Here is a 19,323-nt window from a genome sequence, read left to right on the forward strand (position 1 = left end):
ATAAACTATTAGTGTATGCCCCTTATTTCAAGTATCAAAATTCCGATGTACACGGATGATCTACTTAACACATGCAGTGACTTCATATCGATGGCGTGATCTACTTACTGCCTTCATGGATTTTGGACCAAGTGTCCAGACGATCGGCATTCAAGAGCATAATGAGGCATTGGTCAATCAGGGTGAGGTTATTCAACACAGACATGACAAAATATTCTCTTTCAAAGCTTTTTCACATGCTGGGGAGGATAGCTCGGGGGCAACGTGCTCACCTTGGAAGCAAGATGACACGGAGCAACACAGGTTTGATCCCCGGGTCCGTGCTCAGAAACCTCTGGGTATTAAGCATCTTATAAATAACCTATCAAATATCATATATGCACTGCAGCTTTTTGGACTACAACCACCCCACTAAGTGTTAGTGTAAATTGATGTTTGACAAACTGAAGCAGGGACTCCTGTGGTTTAGTTCCTCACAGGGCTGCTTGTTGTATTGGGCTGGCATTCGTAGGACTGGCTGTCCTCTGAACGTGTGTGCGTTTGAATTCTCTGCCCTAACAGCAGTAAGAAGCACAAGCTCCCTGGAGGGGGCTCGTGCTTGATTATTGCTGCCAGGTTATTCAATTCAAGAAACCGCTTACACGGTCTCTGGATACAAAATGGATGCCACGAGGTCTTAAAAGGCAGAACTTTAGAGCAGATTTGCATTTCACTTTACACTGGAGCTTTTTTTTAAGGTTTGTATATACTTTTTTTATTATAGCCAACATTTTTAAACAAATTACAGTTTTGAGAGAACTCCGAGGCTGTCCACACATCCATTCCACTATCCCGCCCTCCCCGTCTCATCATTCCCAGCCTCCCCCAGGTGCTGAAAAAGTGAAATGTTCTGACCCTGCCCATTCAAGTCGATTCCTTCCTTTGACTAAATTGTTCTTTTGTCTCTTTGTTTGCAGAGATGAGTCCAGACTTGCAGAAGGTAAGCAAAGGGCCTCTTTTGTGCATGCTTTATATTCCGAATAAGCCGTTCCTAAAGGTTTTAAGCACGCTATGGGAATAGGCGGTTCTGCTAACACATTGTGCAGTGAAGGGAGAGTGTGTCAGTAATGCAGTGAAGTGCTGTCCAGGTCGAGGTGATTTTCGGGTTTTGTTTGACTGGGTATCCCATTAAATGCCCTGGCGGCAGCTTCCGGACAGTAAACCCGGGTCCATGTTATCGAACATTTGCACCAGTGCTAAAATATGATCAAGTACACTTGGCATCAGTTTTGATGGTTGTAAAGCACAGGCTGGACAAACAGGCTGTGCTCCAATCCATATAACACAATCATTTTAATGTGGATTGGGGCCGTACCTGTTTGCTCCATTCAGCATTGCACAAGCAGTAAACTTGCAGCCTCGCTAGTAGTTGGGCGGTGCAGCTCAAAATGACAGTAATTCGGTGGTAACAGAGTTAATACCGCCACATTAAACTATCATTTTGGCGTTGGGGTGGAGGAAAAACCTACAGCAAAATGCTGGAGGTAATTTAATTCCGCCACCTGGCCACCACAAACCAGCAATTTCAGCGGAATTATCGCCAACGGTAATTCCACTGAAATCCTCATAAATGGGCACTTACATAGCAACCTTAATCTTCCTTCTTCCACTCTGTCTCTTTTCCAGCTAATCCAGATAGGACAGCAAGACTTATCCTTGGCCTCAAGCTTAGGGACTACATCTCTCCTGCCCTAAAGTCTTCACTGGCTCCCGGATGCTTCACAGATTAAATTCAAATCCCTCTGTATCACTCACAAAGCTTTCTGGGGACCACACGATCTGCCACTCTCTCTTAATAAATACTCCCCCTCTAGACCCTTGCGCTCCACTGGCACCGACTCGTTTAGTGTAAAGCGTTTAGCTAAACAGAGGGCAGGAGGTCGATCTCTTTCCTCAGCTGGCTCCCTTCTTAGGGACAGCCCCCCCTCCCTCTTCGTCTTAAGCAGGACAGCTCCTCAAGGCTTTCCTCTTGATCTCTGCCTCCCCCCACACCTCACTCTCCTCTAATTGCACAGTTGCCTTTTTGGTGCTTACCTTACATTGCACTTCACCTGTTGCTATCCCATTCACCCTCCCTTCTGCACTTGCATGTTCTGGACACTCACAAGGCATAATAGGTTTGTGTCCCTCTGCCACTGTATTAATATTTTTATGTATTTTGATCATTTTCACATCCCTTTGTCCCCTCCTTATTTGAAACAGTATTTACTTCCTGTATAAGTGCCTAACAACCAAACAATAAATAAAAATACTGCCATGTGTAATCCCGCTGGATCAAGTGGCAGTAATGGTAACTCAGTTTGGTGGTATCTCAGTGGTTTTACCACCAAACTCATAATGAGGCTATTGGTGCTAAATGCACTTGATGCATTTTTAGAACCTGTGCAAAGGTTAGACAATCTGCCCCCGTTTGGCGCCCTGCATACCCGTAGTCCACTTCCAGCGGTCCCCCATATCCCCCTTCATCTTTTGTCCTTATCGCCCAGTTCTGCTTTTTTCCTTTTTTCCTTCAACATCTTGATGAAATGTGCTCACGTGCCACACTAGCATTTTCGGATTATGTCTTGGAGTGTGGTGTCCAGTGATCTCTCTGCAGGGTCATTTTTCTAAAGAGCATGTTAGATTTTTAGGATGCATTTACAGAAGCCCTCGTTTTCGAGCTGTCTGTAAATGCTCTGGGAGCGCCCAGGTTGCAGACTTACTCAGTTTTTTTTCAATGTAATGCGTCATTAGTCTGTTCCTAGTGTCCAAACCCCCTGAAATAGGCATTTTAGCATTTGGCTTGATTCGCGGAATTCTCCGATAATTTATTACAGTGGTTTTGTTATTCACATTGGATCTTTTTCACCCGCTTGTCTGAAATGCCATTGATGATTCCATATCGCCACCTCGTGGTGAGGGAAAAGTTAGCATGCTTTACTTTTACGAAACATTTGCTTTTATAAAAATGCCACGGCGGAAACCTCGCCAGTGGTTAGTTATTGGCAAAAAATTTCGTTTTGGGAATCTCTTTAATTTGATTAAATATCTGTTTTACTGAAAAGTCCAGTACTATGTCTGAAGCTGTCACCGTTTATGTGCCCGGTTGTTTCCAAAGTGCCCTTTACTATCCACTATATGCCCCCTCTCGCTCCGAATGTATGTTCTTTAATTGGTTTGTTCTTAGCTGCAGTTTTTTAATGACTGGAAGTCAGCCAAACTGTGAGTGCTGAAGTTTATAGCGCCTTGAAACTAGTTTCCGTTATTGTTGCCCTTAACAAATGATTTTACTACTAGCGTTTTCCGGGAAACCTCTTCTTTTAAATGGGCACGCTGAGTTTTCAGCAGCTTTCCTGTCTATTGAGTTTCTCTGTAGACACCTCCCAATAACAGTATTGACATCTCCCCCCCCATGCCCCCCTGAAAATACAGTGGGGTTTACAAGCTTGCTCGCTGAAACTGAAGCTAAGCCATATGCCCACCACCGCTCCTGCCCCAACCACTGGACGAGCAGAAGAAAATCCAGACATGGGTATTTCTTCTGGAGAGAAGTAAGACTTCAGTATTGCGTTAAAGGTCTTTTGGGGATGAGCCAAGGCGTGCTTCAAGTACTCTAGGGCGTTTCTATCACGAAGAACGCAACGAATTTACCCTGTGATTTCAAATTCATCAAATGGGTCTTCACTTTGTCACCAAGGATGGCATGAAGAAAAGCTGGAAGAGACGCTTTGATTTCTTGGTAATTTGAAGTACTGGTCTAGCGAGTGCGCCACACTCACTAGGCCTGGTGGAAGTCATTCAGGATGTAAGTGTAGACACAAGGGGCGTGCATGCTAGAGCGACACAACGGTTGCTTTAATGGGACGGAAAAGAAATGCAAATCGTGTTTCCTTACCTAGTCATCCTTTATACCAACTTTTAATAAATACTTGTTTTTCCCTCACGTGCTTGAATAGTGCACACGCTGCAAACTAAGATTGCCTTGGAACATGTGCTTGAGGTTACACCATTTTAATTGTCCACTTTGTTGTGTGCCTGGCCACTTGTCTATTTCATAGCACCTCTGCAATGTGAAGCATCCCCTTATTTTGGCGTTCTCCTAGTTGGCAAAATGGCAACTCGGATGCTTGCTCCTGTGTAGAGGTTCATGCACCCACTACGTGTTGCAGTGGGCGTGCGGCAATGCCCGATTTCCTCCTTGAAAAATGCAATGTGCCGTCGCTATGGGTTACCATTTCATTGCTACTTGCATGGAGACCAAAGGTTTGATAAACCTACAGTTTAAAAACGGTACCAATCAATTCAAATCCTTGAAGGGGTGCAGCAGACAAGCATTTATTTTGGGGTTTAAGTACAGCTTTCCCTGGTGAGTCAGGGGAGGGATTGGACCGGAACAAGACAGAGCTGTGCTCTCCGTCAAAAACTGTCTTGCTGGAGCGCCGTTCCATGTAGACACGAGACCCAAACCCCCAAAAGTTGAGGAACCCTCTGCCCCTGACTGCCGTGCGTCTCTGAATGCTGTGTCTGAAAAACAGTGGCCAGGAAACTGTGAGTCTCGCTGAGTCTCAGACACAGCAGTCAGGGGCAGAAAGCTTCCTCAATTTGGGGGCCGGGGGAGATATGCGCTAGTTGCAGATCTCCACACAGCTGCACAGAGAAACGATGCTCCTATGCATGCAGCTGACCCACGAGATGCAACCACAGACTACATTCGAAAGTCATCCTTTGCTCAGCAGCCCAAGTCCAAACAAAGAAACCGTCCAAAGCTTTATATATCGAATCGTACAAAAATGTCCACCTGGGAATTGCAAGGGACGAAAATGGCGGCTTTTTTAAAAAAAATGTATTTTTTTTTTAAACCCCTTAAACCACATAACTATGTGGGGGGTTTACAGTATAATATTAATATGGGGGGGCTGCAGAGGGTCTCACGTTAGGGTGTGTGGCCTAAGTATGGGTGTGGTTGGGCCACGCCCCTAATCGAGAGCCCCCACTCGCCTAAGGGTGGGGGCTGCTAAAAGGAGCAGAGCTGGGGCTCACTGGCATTATTACCGTTGATGTGCCCAGCCCCTCCGTTTAAACAAAAGAAGGGACTGGACGCACCAAAGGTGTGACACCAGTGTGCCACCAGTGTGCCCAAGCTCACACCCAGCAGGCAGCCTTTTCATTCAAGGAGCCACCTTGTGCAATGCTTTGCCATGGGCTCCTTGAATGAAAGTGCTGCCTGCTGCTGATGGCTCTGTACTCTGAAACAGGAGGAGGGCTGACTGCCCAGCTCTCCTTTTGTTTCCGAGTAAATGGCTATCAGCCACCGTGAGGAGCCCATGGGCAGTCCAGCCCTCCTCCTGTTTCAAGAGTACAGAGCCACCAGGCAGCCCGCACTGCACGGTTGCACCTGCTGCTTGCAGGTGTCAGCCCTTCGGTTTAGAAAAAAGAAAAGGCAAAGCCTTTCCATTTCCTCTAATCTGAAGTGCTGACACCTGCAGGCAGCTCGTGTAACCATGCAGCCGCTACACTGGCTGCCTCAGGTGTCAGCATGGCTGGGGCTAATCGGGGGTGGGCCCCGGCAGGGCCCCAGCTCGAGAGCCTTTTCTTGAGATGGCCAGGGCTCGGCCCTGGCTAGCCCCAGCCCACTTGAACACTGGGAGCAAGGTGGGATGGGGAGTTCCCCCAGTGAATTGTGGCCATTTCCAGCATCTCTGGTGACCATGTGACGGCTGTTGTTAATAAACCCCAACAGTCAGGCTTAAACTCGGCTTGTATAGTCAATTTTATCTGCAAATTTTCACAATAATCCAGTCCAGAAAAGCCCTGCTTTTGTTATTCCATTGTGACACAATTGTTGGTTAGACAGAAAAGACCCTCACTTTTTTATTACAAGCTTTTGAGTGTTTTTGTGCTGTATATCATCTCCAAATAAATTCTAACAAATCTAAAATTTTGGTGATGGGATTAGTAGCTAATGGTAAAAAAAAAACCTCGAAGTTGTCAAGTCATTTGACTATCCAGGAATTAGGTTTGCAGCAAGGGGCACCTGGGTGGAGCATATCAGCAAGGCCCTCCAGAAAATGAGACCCTCTGTGTCTGCCAATCGAGCTTTTGACTGGGAAAACGATTCTTCCTCAATTAGATCTACGCTGATGTGCAAGCAGGCCTTCTGCAAATGGACTAGAGAGGCCAGATGTGGGGGACCCAGATAAACAAGTCGACTGAGTCCACTGATAACACATTTCTGAAGAAACTATTTGGGGGTGCCTCCTCTGCAGTTAGTGCGCAGAGTTAGACATGCCCTTCTTGACCCGGTGGTCACGCAAGTTAGGATGCGGCAGTAGGAAGGAGTCCCTCGGTGCAAAGATGTTGTAGCCAAACTCTTACACTCTCCCCTCGGAAGTAAAATCGCTTGCTTGAGAGGCACGGAGAAGGTGTTCATGTTTAGAGAAACTGGACTGGTTTCACAGTCCCAAGGTGATTCCGCCCCCCAGTAATGCAAAGGCACACCTCAAGTCCTTGGTGGTATCCGACATGAACAAGGTATGATGCTTAGGATAGCGAATTATTCCGATATGGGAGCAGCTGACAAATCTAGAAATCTGGATGAGCAATCTAAGAATGGTTCATTAAATCGGATTACTCAATTGCGTCTCAATCAATTGAAGGTACTCGGGAAGATAGCTCGGGGGCAACGTGCTTGCCTTGGCAGCAAGACGACATGGAGCACCACAGGTTCGATCCCTGGGTCAGCGCTTAGAAACCCCTGGGTATTAAGCATGGTATAAATAGCCTATCATATCATGAGAGCAGGGAGACAGCTACTCTTGGCTGGCCCATGACCTCAAGTGCCACGAAGAAAATGGTTGGCCTCAGTCCTGTGCAAGAGCAACTGTGGGTCCGCAAGCAAACTGTTAGGGAAGCTGTTGAACCGGGTTTCCCCGAAAATGTCCCAAAAGAAATGCTACATGCGCATTTTGTGCGCATTTGGCATGTAAGAAAAAGCCGAATCACATTATCCCGAATGGGGTTTGCATGGGTGTCTCCCGCTCCCCATGTTTGCTACAATGTGTTTCGGGGGGGCTGCAAGGGTGTCCCCCCCGCCCCCGCTTCTGTTACAGGAGTACAACTCCATTAGAGACTGGAGCACAGAAGTACAGCAGTGAGTAAGCAAAGGAACATGGGGCACCGGGGTAGCAGGTACTTCTAACGCGGGAGCGGGTGATCCATGTGAGCGGTATGTTGTTGTTCGTTTTCCGATTTTTGCTGTTCCGGTTTTTTTTTTTTTTTTGCATGCAAACTTTTTGGCCGCAATCTTTTAACATAGATCCGTTGATCCTCGAGCTACAGAGGGATTTCCACAGGCTCGCTGTGTTTCTTACTCTGGCATAAAATATTACAAAAATCACGTGGGTTGGGCTAAACTAGTTATGCTGATTTTGTGCAGTTTTTTTTAATGCTCGCCCGTAATCTGGGCTCCAAGGTTTAAACTTTCCTCTCTTGATCTTGTTTGACTTTTGTGTATTTGTGACCGAAATCACAAGGAATGTGAGGGATTGGGCTGAGCCAGTGTTTGTGGTCCACAGATACGTTGTAGTGTAATCTGAGCATGTAGTAGAGTCGACCTGAAGCCGAGCAGATGAACCCTCAGGAGTGCCGCCTTGTATGCCAGGACTGTCCCTTGAATGGCATTGTCTAATAGTGTTGGAAACCTGCATATTTGACTGGTCTGCTCAGTAACCTTCAGGAAGTGATCTGCTGTTTTATTTCGTCCTTTATTTAGCGCATTAGCATGGAAGGTGCTCTCTTATCGCAAGCGGCTAAATTGGCCTCAAGTGAAGCCCTCCTGGCCTCTGGGATCCGAAATGGAGTGCGGCAGCACAGCCAGATGGTGAACCAGTCGCGGGAGTCACTGGGACCGTCCTACAGCAGCGACCTGGAGGAAAGTCACCAGCTTGGTGTATCTGAGCAGACCGATGCCGACGACGAGGAGGAATCTGAACAGGTACTCCCATCTGTGTCATTTGGTTCTCCCCCCACTGACCGCAAGGCATGCTGTATTGGGTCATTTGCTAGCAGAGACTTCCAGAGCAGGACCTGATTTTCTTTCCTGCTCTGAGGCCTGCGAGATTGTTTTGCCATAATGGAGATAACCAAATTCTTAGGTAGAAATTTCAGGGGTGTTGCTATGTCTGGAAAAGACCCGGGGCTACGCTAATGTCGGAACTGTTGGGACCGGGGGCTAGGTAGCCTTTTGGTTGTAGCTCCTGAGATTCTATCCGGGGCTACAACCAAAAGACAAGGGGCTATAGCCCCCTTAGGACCCCCCTAGCAACGCCTCTGGGTAGAATACACACCCCACGAGTCCATGCAACAGCCTTCCAGCAGATTGGATGTGGACTTAGACAAGGTGGATTAGGGGATAGGCCGAATGCCATAATATGGTCTGTGTCTAAAGAGTAGGCTGCCAAATGGGGTCGGTGCATGCACTCCTCCATTACCATGCCCAGCGAGTTATGCATTTGCCACAGATACCTGTGCTGAAACTTCAGTCGCACATTTAAATTTCAACCGGGCCAACTCTGCACTCCAAAATCCTTAAATTGAGTAGAATTGAATTGAGTAATATTATTGGGCTTCTGGACTTACAAAGGCACTGGCGCAGTGAGCCTCTCTGGGGCTCCTTGATCGTAGTGTCTGGCAACTGCTCCCCAGAATCTAGTCGGTGCTGGTAAAGAAAAACAGAACTAGAGGGTATAAAGGATGTTAAAGCTATTGGGGGCTTGGCCTGGTGCTCTGCTCTTCCCTCCATCCCCATCACCCACTAAGACCCTTGCCCGGTGCTCTGGCTACCCTCCCTCCCACAAACCCCTGCCTGAAGGTGAGGCGGAGTGCTGGAATCCAGGGCATAATGGTGGCCCTTCTGCCAAGGGGGCTGGCGAGTCCCTCACCTTTAGGCTACCAGCACAACATTGTGTACTTGCATGCTGTTGCAGTGTTGGCCTTCGGGCTGGATTAGCGGGAGCTATGGGGTTCAAGACTGATAGAAGCGCAGGTGAGACATCCAGGAAGAGCAGCATAACCAGGCCCCCAAATCTTACGCCACGGGTTTTAAGAAAACCAATGAAGGCCCAAGTTGAAGAATGTGTTAAAAATCAACCAAGATGGTGATGTGTAGGGAGCATCTGAGATCCAAGCACGAGAGAACTGGAAAATAACTGTATGACGAGAAAGCCCAAGACCACAACAGAAGGGATGTATCGCTGAGCATTCCCCTCAAGAGCGCCTCTGCAGCAGTTGGCTTCCAGTCCTCCCTCTCCTAAAAGCTCACCTACTACAGGGGAATGGAACCACTAAAGAATTAAGTGGCTAGCTGCAACTTACTTGAAACAGGCAACACGTTCCCGTCCCAAAAAAGCCCCTCGCGAGAAATTGGGGGTGGGGGGTGCCGCGTTTCCTCGCCACAGCAGTAGACAGTTGGTCATTTGTTTGGTGGCTAGTATCCTTTTTGACCAGGGAGAGGACACCAGTAATGTGAAGAAGCAAGGCTCTGGCTAAGAGCAAGACATCATACACCTCGTTGTCATCCAAGGTGACCACAACACTCTGAAAATCAAAAGGGCACAATATCAAAACCACATGGAGGGACTAGTACAAGCAACTCAGGAGGCTAGTGAACCAGCTTCCAGCTGCTCATACCCGCTTCACAGGCGATGCAGCTTCCAGAGGAGGACAGTGTTCCAGCCACTAAGATCGCCCTGCAGGCCTTCCTGCAGGAGCTCGGACAAGGTATTGTGTCCTTATGCACAGATCTCACCACAAAACTGGCTGTCCTCTATAAAAGCATCCAATCTTTGGAGCAGAGGGTGAATGTATCCGAATCCATTCGGGTAGAACTGGCTGAAAATCAAACCGAACTTGACAATAAAGTTGTTGACCTTGAGTACAGACTGGTAGAGTTTGAAAGAAAGCAGGATGAAGCTGAGAAAAAAGCAGGGAGAGAAAATGTAAGATTGCATGGCAACCTGCTCTTGGTATTCCCAAGCAACTGGAAGTTTGTCTGTGAATTTTGATTTAATCTTACAGGACCCAAAACAACCCTCAATCCAATTGGATACAACTCAGAGTTTATTCATTTTATCAACACAAAAAAGACCTGGTCCCAGAAGTGCTAGCTGCAGCGCACCTCTTCAAAGAACAACAAAAAATACCCCTACAATCGAAAAAATAGGGCCCAATCTGTGTTAGCTGCACCATCCACCTATTTCCTTGGCCAAGAGACTACTGATGCAACCCATGAAAGAGGCGCTCCGGAAGAGCAACATTTCATATCACCTGAGCCACCTTTTCTAATTGCTGTTTTGCCTTCAACAAAAATAATCTGCCTTGACTTCCAAGCTAGAAGCAGTCAGCCTGCTTGGTATGGACTCTGTAGAGGAGATGGAAACAGTGTCCTCTATCTCACTGTGGTGCAGAATACCAATCACAGGGGGAGAGGGGAATAAGTCACTCAACGGGAAGACCCCTTGCTAGACCTGCAACTGATGTCCCCTTGTGAAAGGCAACTACTGAAATCGCCCGGACACGTGACGCTGCTGGGGATGGTGATATCGATTGGTCCTACTCCCTTTGCGGGATTGGTTTCCAGTGGGGGCCTTGGCCTAGGGGGCGCAATACCGTCATTTATTTCGGATGTTAAACCTGTATGGGTGAAAACTGTCTTGTGGAAATAGTTCTTGGTTGCTTCCCTCCTTTTTTTTTTTTGTTTTTTTTTTGTTTTGTTAAATTGGATCAGACTCTGGGCCCATTAACAGAGCGTTTTCCAATGGGGTTTTGCCATTCTAAAACGCTTCTGCGAATTAGGACCCACATGTTTTATAACTAGGTGTTTAAAAGCGGTTTACATACAGGGCTTCACATTATTCATGAACTATTCAGCAGTTATAAAAACCTATTTTAAAAATAGATTCACAATCTGCACTGCTTTTAAAATCTTTCAGTGGACAATCGCATAGGTTTTGATTAGTAACATTCGATTTTTCATATTTTATTACATTCTTCAGTATTGAAATTTTACATTTAAAAAAAATCCCTTTATGTTGCAGTCCATCATTTAAATGTGCTATTTATTATTTGTGATTTTATTTTCAGTATAATAACATAATCCCTGTGACTCCTGCTTTGTAACCTTCCCACACAGAGTAGGAATGAAGGGAGCTGGTCCTAACATTAGGAATCAGTGAATCACCTGTGGGCTTGCTTATGCGCTCTAGTGGCTGGTTCATGTACCTGCCACTCAAGTGGGTAAAGATGACGCATTAGTTTTGCACATGCATTTTGTGTGGAACACGGAACGTGCATTATGGTGTGTGCCTGGTGGTTGATATTGCATTCAGGATTCACAAAGGAATGTGTTGTGAAATGCACTCTCCCCATGACACCATTCCCCTGCGTCTGGTCTGCACTGCCAAATACCAGTTACTCGGTGCCGGGAAGAGTGGACAAGTTTGTCTTTCCAGGTGCTTGCTTGTTGGGTCCCAAATGAAAATTCTAATGAACAGCACGAGACCTTCCCATGTCATTCGGGTATAAATGCAAAGCGTTTTTTTCTGGTGACTGGCCCGATAATGACAATTGCCTAAAGTAACCCTGCAGCCAGCCGTCCCGTATGTGGGAGACTGGCCCTAACCCTCCAAGCAGACCTGTCTGTGTTTTTTGTTGGCATGCCCAGCATTCAAATGTGCACGGGGCGGGATCGGGCTGTGAGCCACTTGTTCCAGCAGCAAGGCCCTCCTGATGCATACATTGATGTTCCCTCAGTCTTCAACTCATTCTCCATGTTCACAGTTTCAAACTGAGGATGAGGCTCATCCATAATGCAAAAACAGAGTTCCCTTAGCAAGCACAGGCCTCGTTGCAAGCCTTTACCTTGTTAAATTCAACATCGGGCCTTGCAAGCTGGACTTCCATAGCGGCAATAGTTTCCTAAGTCAGCAGGCAACTATAAAAGAGGCCAAATGCAAAAAAACTGCAGTTCCCCAAGACCATTCTACTGCGACCATAAAAAAAGAAATAATTAAAAAATGTGCAGACATTGTGTGGATTGGTGCAGCAACAGATTCCAAATAGTAAACGGAAAATACCACAAATCTATGACAACTAATCCAAAGTTGTAGATTTTCGTGCGTCCCACTTTTTACATATATAGATCAATATAAAAATAATTTCCAAAAAGGTCTATCTAGTCCATTTCATAATATTTGTATGATGAGATTTATTAATAGTTGCCAATACGCGTTTCGACCATCTGGTCTTTATCAAGGCACTATTAGTCATCATAAAAACATACATAGGTTACAGAGCCATGTGTCAAACGGCAAATGTATACGAAAAAAAATGCATATATATTAAAACAAAATGAACATAAGTTACAGACATGTATTGCAGTGCATGGATGTCCATGTGTGGGGAAAGATCCAAAAGAAATGATATACAAACCAAATTGTGAACGTGAATAGAGCGAAGAAAAAGATAAAAGGAGGACAATTGGGTAGTGCAGTGCGCAATAATGTGTAACTTACTCAAAGCGTCAATAATTATTAGAAAGTCCTACCATAACCATGTTCTTCAAGATGTTCATTTACTGATGTAATTATACTAGCATACTTGTTTCAGTAGAATTCATTGTCCTTAAACTATGTTCCACATAATCTTCTAAATAATATGATTAGAAGAGAAGATAAGACCTGAATCGTTAGTATATGTGCGAAAACACTGTAGTTAACTAAGTTGAGCAGGAATTCTTACCAAATAGTCATCCTAGGTGTCACTAATCTAGTATTAATGTCATCTGCCTGTAGCATTGTCCCATATTCCATAACCTAAATGAGACATAAGTGGGTCCACGGTTATTATGTTGTCCCACGATGTGGAAAAAATGATTTCTGATGTTTGTGAATCTGCTTAGATCACATGCTGTGCATATAGTCCCACATCTAGTGGAAATCGCGGCATATTGCATCTTTTTTTCGAGGATCGAAAAAAGGACCTCAACATGGGGGTGACTGTAACACTATCCCTAATGTGACGTGTAGTGTACCCAAAATCCCTCACACGTCCAGATCCCAACAGATTGTTTTTTTCTGCTTATCTAGTCGGTCGCACATAATGCAGAGCTCGTAAGAGTTTTATATTGACGTTTCCTATTTCTTCAGCAGTTTGCTTGCCTTCGATGACTACTCAACAGATGTTCTTTTTCCGCCGACTATCCATCCAGTGACAGCTTGACGACTGTTTTCCACGTGGCCTTGGCCCTCCGGCCCAGCCTTTACAGTAGGGAGAGTGGTGCCCTGTTTGTACTGTCTTATCTTGAGAATACCTTTTCTTCACCCCCTTCTCTCTCCTTTGGAATGGCCGCCGTTTCCCTCTGCTATGGATAGGATGCCTTTTTAAATTTTGCCCGTCTTGCAACGGCAAATGCCCCTGGAAAGACACTCATCGTTGATGCAATTAGTGTCTCCCTCGTAATCATGATGAGCATAACTGTAAGCTCTTTCAGCCCAAGACCCTGAAAGACAGGTGTACGAAATGGTGGGCGGCCTACACTATGCAGGCTGAGAGTCACTCTCCCAATGGCGCTATCGCCTCAGACGAGGAGTCTGACAGCCGCTGCTCCAATTTGAAGGCTGTCAACCTTGGAGTGGAGCCCTTGCACTCTCCATGTCAGTCGCTGGCCCCGACAAGCATGCCACTGGCATGTGCCATGGGGAAGCCACATCCCGGCGACCAAGACAAACACATACATACACACCACCTTCTCCAAAGCACACAACCCCTAGCTTTCATTTGGCTGAGTCGTCATGGGATTCTATGCCCGCAAGCCTGTCGCAGTCCTCGGCGAGGCCTTCAGAACCTCGCGGTTCGATGCCCTCGTGCCCTACGCATGGCAGTAAATCCTCTTCTGTGGCGGGCGTGCCCACTAAATTTATGGCCTCTGACGTGGTATCATTGAAAGACGCTGTGTTGTCGAAAGATGCACCCAGACGGGTCCACTTGTCGAAAACACTCCCAAAGCATCAGGAGAAGCTTTCCAAAGCTGGTTCACACTTTTCGGTTCCCAAGAAAGCCCCCTCTTCGTTTTAGGACTATTGTTCGGGCTCTACTCCTCTTTCTAAAGCCCTGCACCAGGACCCAATCCGTCCTGCACATCCTTTCCCCCCCTCCCGATCCTGCAGACTCCTCTGAATGGACCAGGGACAAGTTTGAGGCTTGTATGAATAAAATGGCAGAGTTCATACATTTATCAGGCCACTTCTATGATGTTTTGAAAAGACTTAGGGATGTCGACCCCTTGTACTGTCCGTCCTAAATCAGAGTCTCCACTCCCCACATGCTCAATTCTCATCCTTGGGCCCCTAATCGAGAGGGGCCCAGGGATTCTCATCCCTGGTGAATACCATCCGGACCCTGAGGCGGATTTGTTTGTAGATGACCCATGTGACCCTAGTCAAGACATTTTTTATGCCCAGGACTCTGGCCAAGACAATCAAGATCCTACTTATCAGGACCCTGATTGGAACCCTGTAGATGACTAGGGCACGTGGCCTATGACTCCCCCTCAGGACTGACCCAGTAAACATTTTTCTAGACGCTCCTCCTACCCCTCAGACCAGAGACACGCCTATTGACGACCAGATGATGTTCATTAACCTTCTAAAGAAGGCTGCTGAACATTTTCAAATTAATACACAAGGCGTGATTGCGGTCAGTCAAGCCATCCCTTTGTTGAACTCAAACAAACAGTATCTGGCCCTTCATTACTCACACCGTCCCTCACACGCGTGTTTAATTCCTGTGTGGAGAAAATGTTCTGCCCTGCTCCTTTGGACCAGCTGTACATCCAGAGCCATGCCATCCCAGACTCCCTAGTTGTTACTAGTTTCCAAGAAGACGGCTGTGGTACCACTGTCCTCATTGGAATCCCTGCCCAACAAGGACTGCAAGAAACTTTATGCCCTTGGCAAGCTTGTAACTACCTCTACCACCTTCTCCACCAGAATAGGCAATAATACCATGCTCCTAGGGAGCTATAGTGACGTTCAGTGGGGTCTCGTCCAAGAAGGCCTGTAAGAAGTCCCAGAACCTGCGTGCCCTCCTTTTGGCCGTGGTTGCGGAAGGGCAGCAAGTCACCCAGAATATTCTTTTAAAAACCTTGGACTTGGCCAGGGGACCCTTCTCAAATGCCACACGTGGCTCAAAAATTCAGTCTTTAAACAGGAGACCTAAGCCTCCCTTATCAACCAGTCGCTGGAGGAAGCCAACCTTTTCGGAAAAGTAGTTGATGAGGCTATGGAGACGGCCATAAAAGAGCACGAGATTTTTAAAATGGTCCATTAAATCTCAACCAAGCCCTTCGTCCAGCGGGGCAATTTCAGCACCCGCCAGCCCTGCCACGGGCAGCCTTTCTCCTGCTCTTCCCAGGGACAATATGGTTTGGGGGGTTCCAACTGGGCCTCCAGAAGGGGCTCCCTTAGTGATTTCCAGTCCCCTCAACAAAGAGGATTTTGTCAGAGGAAAGGCAGAGGCAGGAACTCTGTTTCTAGAGACTCCCGGCCTCCAAGTGTCTCAGCAGTACAGGTCCCACTTCCCTGGTCAGCGGATGTCAAACATCTTTTACCCACGTGTGGGAGAGGGATCACATCAGATCATTGGGTACTCAATACCGACACCCACGGGTACTGCATCAAATTCCTCCACCCCGCTACCATCCACCCTGGAGCAAACGACTGGTATCAGACCATCTGTGCGTCCTGTTGGACAAGGTCCAGGTCCTGCCAAAAAAGGGCATCATCTCCAGGTAAACTAGCATATTTATTCAATATACTTCCTTGTACCCAAAAAGGATCTAACCATGCCCCCAGTTTTAGATCTGTGTCCTGTATGTCAAACCTCCAAAATTCAGGATGACCACTCTTCAAGAAGTAATCCCGTTGCTGCAGCAGGGGGATTACATGACCACCTTGGACATGAAAGCGGCATAATTTAATATTTGAATGTTGCCAGTGCATAGAAAGCACCTCCGGTTCAAGGTAGAGGACCCGCACTATCCGTTCAAGGTTCACCACTTTGGCATTGCCTCAGCCCCAAGGGTGTTTACAAAGGTACTAGCGGTAGCGGCGCCTCACCTGCGCAGGCAGTCCGACCCCGTGTACCCTTACCTCAACGACTTGTTCATAACCAGAGACCCGTATGGAACATGCCTGGGAAATATCCATAAAACAGTAGATCTATTCAATCTAGGATTCTCCATCAACGAGAAGTCAAGTCTGGCCCCCATCCAAGTCAAACAGTTTCTGGGGGCTCTCATATGGACATAAGACTGGCTCATCTTCCCCTCCAATGAGAGGGTTCAAAACATGCTGTTCCAGATCCCTCATTATGTAGCCATTCACCGGGTAACCGTTCGCAAGGCTATGTGGCTGCTGGGGATGATGGCTTCCTGCATCTTACTAGTTCCTTACACTCGTTTGCTCATGCGCCCCATTCAGGAGTGGCTCTCGAGCCAATGGGGTCAGGCCAACTGCCAGTGGGACGATCTAGTGGTTGTCTCGACAGCCCTCGTTCAGTCTCTGCATTTTACTCCACATCTTTGCAGAGTGGGGTTTCCAGACATCGACTCTGGAGGACGCCCAATGCCCAGATTACGCCTCCAGTTACCCACAGTAGGGCTCCAAAGGGAACAGTCTCTGGAAAGCATAATCGGGGAGATTTGCCAACGCACACCCTCTCCCCCCTCCCCCCACCCCCCAGTTTCCTCTTGTCAACAGGATAGTGCACCAGGAACCAGTCACAATGATCCTGGTGGCGACTTTGCGGGCCCGGCAGCCGTGATTCTCCCACCTCATGAGGATGTCAGCCCACCCCCGGAAACTGCTATGCATGCCCATACAACATGATATTGAAAGACCAAGGGCAAACACTGTACCCGTGCACCCAGACACTTAATTTAGCAGTATAGCTCATGAAATCCTAATTTGGTAATCCCCAACTTCCTCAGAGATGTATGGACATACTCCGGGAAGCACGAACACCCAGCAGCAGACATTGCTATTCCAATAAATGGAAATGCTTTGTTTCTGGTGCAATGTTAAGAACGTCAATCCCATTGACTGCTCCCCCAAAGATATTGTCCTCTACCTAACACACCTATTAGACTCAGGACTTGTTTTCAATTCCCTAAAGGTCTAACAGGCCACTCTCTCTGAGTATACCACCTCCCAGAGCAAGGTTTCATGGTGGAGGATTCCTGTCATTAAGGCCTTTATGAAAGGGGTTAAAAGACTTCACCCCCCTATTTCCAACCCAGCTCCCGAATGTTGTCCTCACAAGATGAATGAGACCTCCTTTTGAACCCATCCACAAGTCTAGCCTTAAGGCCCTCACGTAAGACTACCTTTTTAGTGCCCATCGATGAGCAGAGTTAGTGAGCTGCAGGCCCTTTCAGTTCAGGACCCATTTGTGACTATTCACAAATACAAGGTGGTTTTGCGCACACACCCACGTTTTACGTGTAAATTCATCTCGAAGTTCCATGTGAACCAATCGATCAAATGTCCCACTTTTTTCAAAACCCCACTAACTGGCAGAAAGAAACCTCCAGACACTAAATGTGAGGACTGCAGTAATATACTACCTTGAAAAGACTAAAAGCCACTTCCGGATCCTGTCTCTTAATTGGCTATTTCCAAATGGATTGTAAATTGCATCACACTGTGTAACTCTTGCCAAGAGAGATCTTCCCTTGCCGCCTAGAGCTCATTCTACTCTGGGCACAGGGGCTATCATAGCATTCATTGCAAATGTTCCTCTTGATTCCATTTGCAAAGCAGCAACCTGGAGTTCTGTTCATTTTTTCACCCAACACCACTGCTTTGACATACACTCTAAGCCTGATTCTCTGATTGGAAAAGCACTACTAAGACATCTCTTTGCGGCTGTTCCTTCACACATCCCACCACCATCTCTGGGTACTGCTTGCTAGTCTATGCGCAGCATGTGATCTAAGCAGATTCACAAACATCAGGAGACCTACATTACTCACCGTAATAGTATTTCTGATGGTTCTATCGTATTAGACTTGCATGCGCCCACCTTTCCTCCCCTCCTGCAGTAGAAGGAACATAAGACATCTTACACCTACTTTCTTCTGGACTCGCACCTCTGTAAGGCTCTCTCAAGGCAGAACAAAAACAACCGGTGGGACCTTGACCTGTGATGGGTACACTAAACGTCACAGATAGTGTTAGTCGCGACCATGTCGACGTCCCTTTTTGATCTTCGGAAAAAAAAAAGATGCCTACTAACCAGCTACTTAACATCTATAAGCAAACCTCAGCTCCTGGATGCCGCTTTTGCAACAGGCCAGAAGAAATCAAAACCTTGAAACACCTAACCCTCTTTTGCACAACGCTGACAGATTTGCGAAAATTTTACGTAAAATGGGTGACAGCGCCCTACAATAATGACGCAGATGTACTGTGGACATTTCTCTCACAAGGAAACCATTTTTCGTCCGTCTTCAATGTAATCAAATTCCTCAACAGGGTCTTCAATGGACTCAAAAATGCCCCCCTGATGCAGACATAAGAAAATTTGCTGCATAAATTTCCCTGATGGCCAGGACAGCTATTTCATTTTCTGTGCTCCGACTTTGATTGTTCCTGTGAATTATGACAAAGGTTTGTAACAAACCACAAGTCTTAATACAAATTTTAAAACAAGATGCAATACTCCTCAATTTCCACTAGATGTCGCACTATATGCACAGCATGTGAATCTAAGCAGATAACACAACCATCAGAAATACAATTACGGTGAGTAATGTATGTCATACAAAATATAGATAATCTATTCTGCATAGAGGCAGCATGCTGATCGAACTGTAATCTATCATTTACATCATTCTTACCTATTTGTGGCAGGATCTATTGCATTCCTGCTGCTTTCCAACATGTAAATGGCGTAATGTGTACAATGCTGCCACTATTTTAATATATTAAGATAGATTATTTCATCAAGTATACGCGTGACATCATCTCCTAGTGACGTTCATGTTTGTTATGAGCGTGCGAGCGGGCAACCATTATTAGTATGCAATTATGCTTTTAGAAAAACTTGTATGGTACAAAGTAAGGAGAAAAACTTAATAAAGTCACAAGATCAATTCTTCTCTAATTTTATATTGTCTAAGAACTAAATACTGGTTCTCAAAATAGATCATGTTAAATGTATCAAATTCCTGAATATTTTAAAATCACA

General features: G+C 46.4%; 1 protein-coding gene across 4 annotated transcripts in view; it reads left to right on the top strand.

Annotated features, from left to right (window-relative positions):
* The window catches only part of PLEKHG1 (pleckstrin homology and RhoGEF domain containing G1), a 360,323-nt gene that overhangs the window by 306,670 nt on the left and 34,330 nt on the right, over positions 1-19,323 (top strand). For all 4 annotated transcript variants that reach the window (XM_069608126.1, XM_069608127.1, XM_069608128.1 and 1 more), the window contains 2 exons: positions 957-979; positions 7,790-8,011. In XM_069608126.1, coding sequence (XP_069464227.1) covers positions 957-979; positions 7,790-8,011 — 245 coding nt within the window. The remainder of the gene's footprint in view (positions 1-956; positions 980-7,789; positions 8,012-19,323) is intronic.

The sequence above is a fragment of the Ambystoma mexicanum genome, chromosome 4q, assembly GCF_040938575.1.
Source record: "Ambystoma mexicanum isolate Mex_15411 chromosome 4q, UKY_AmexF1_1, whole genome shotgun sequence".
NCBI lineage: Eukaryota > Metazoa > Chordata > Amphibia > Caudata > Ambystomatidae > Ambystoma > Ambystoma mexicanum.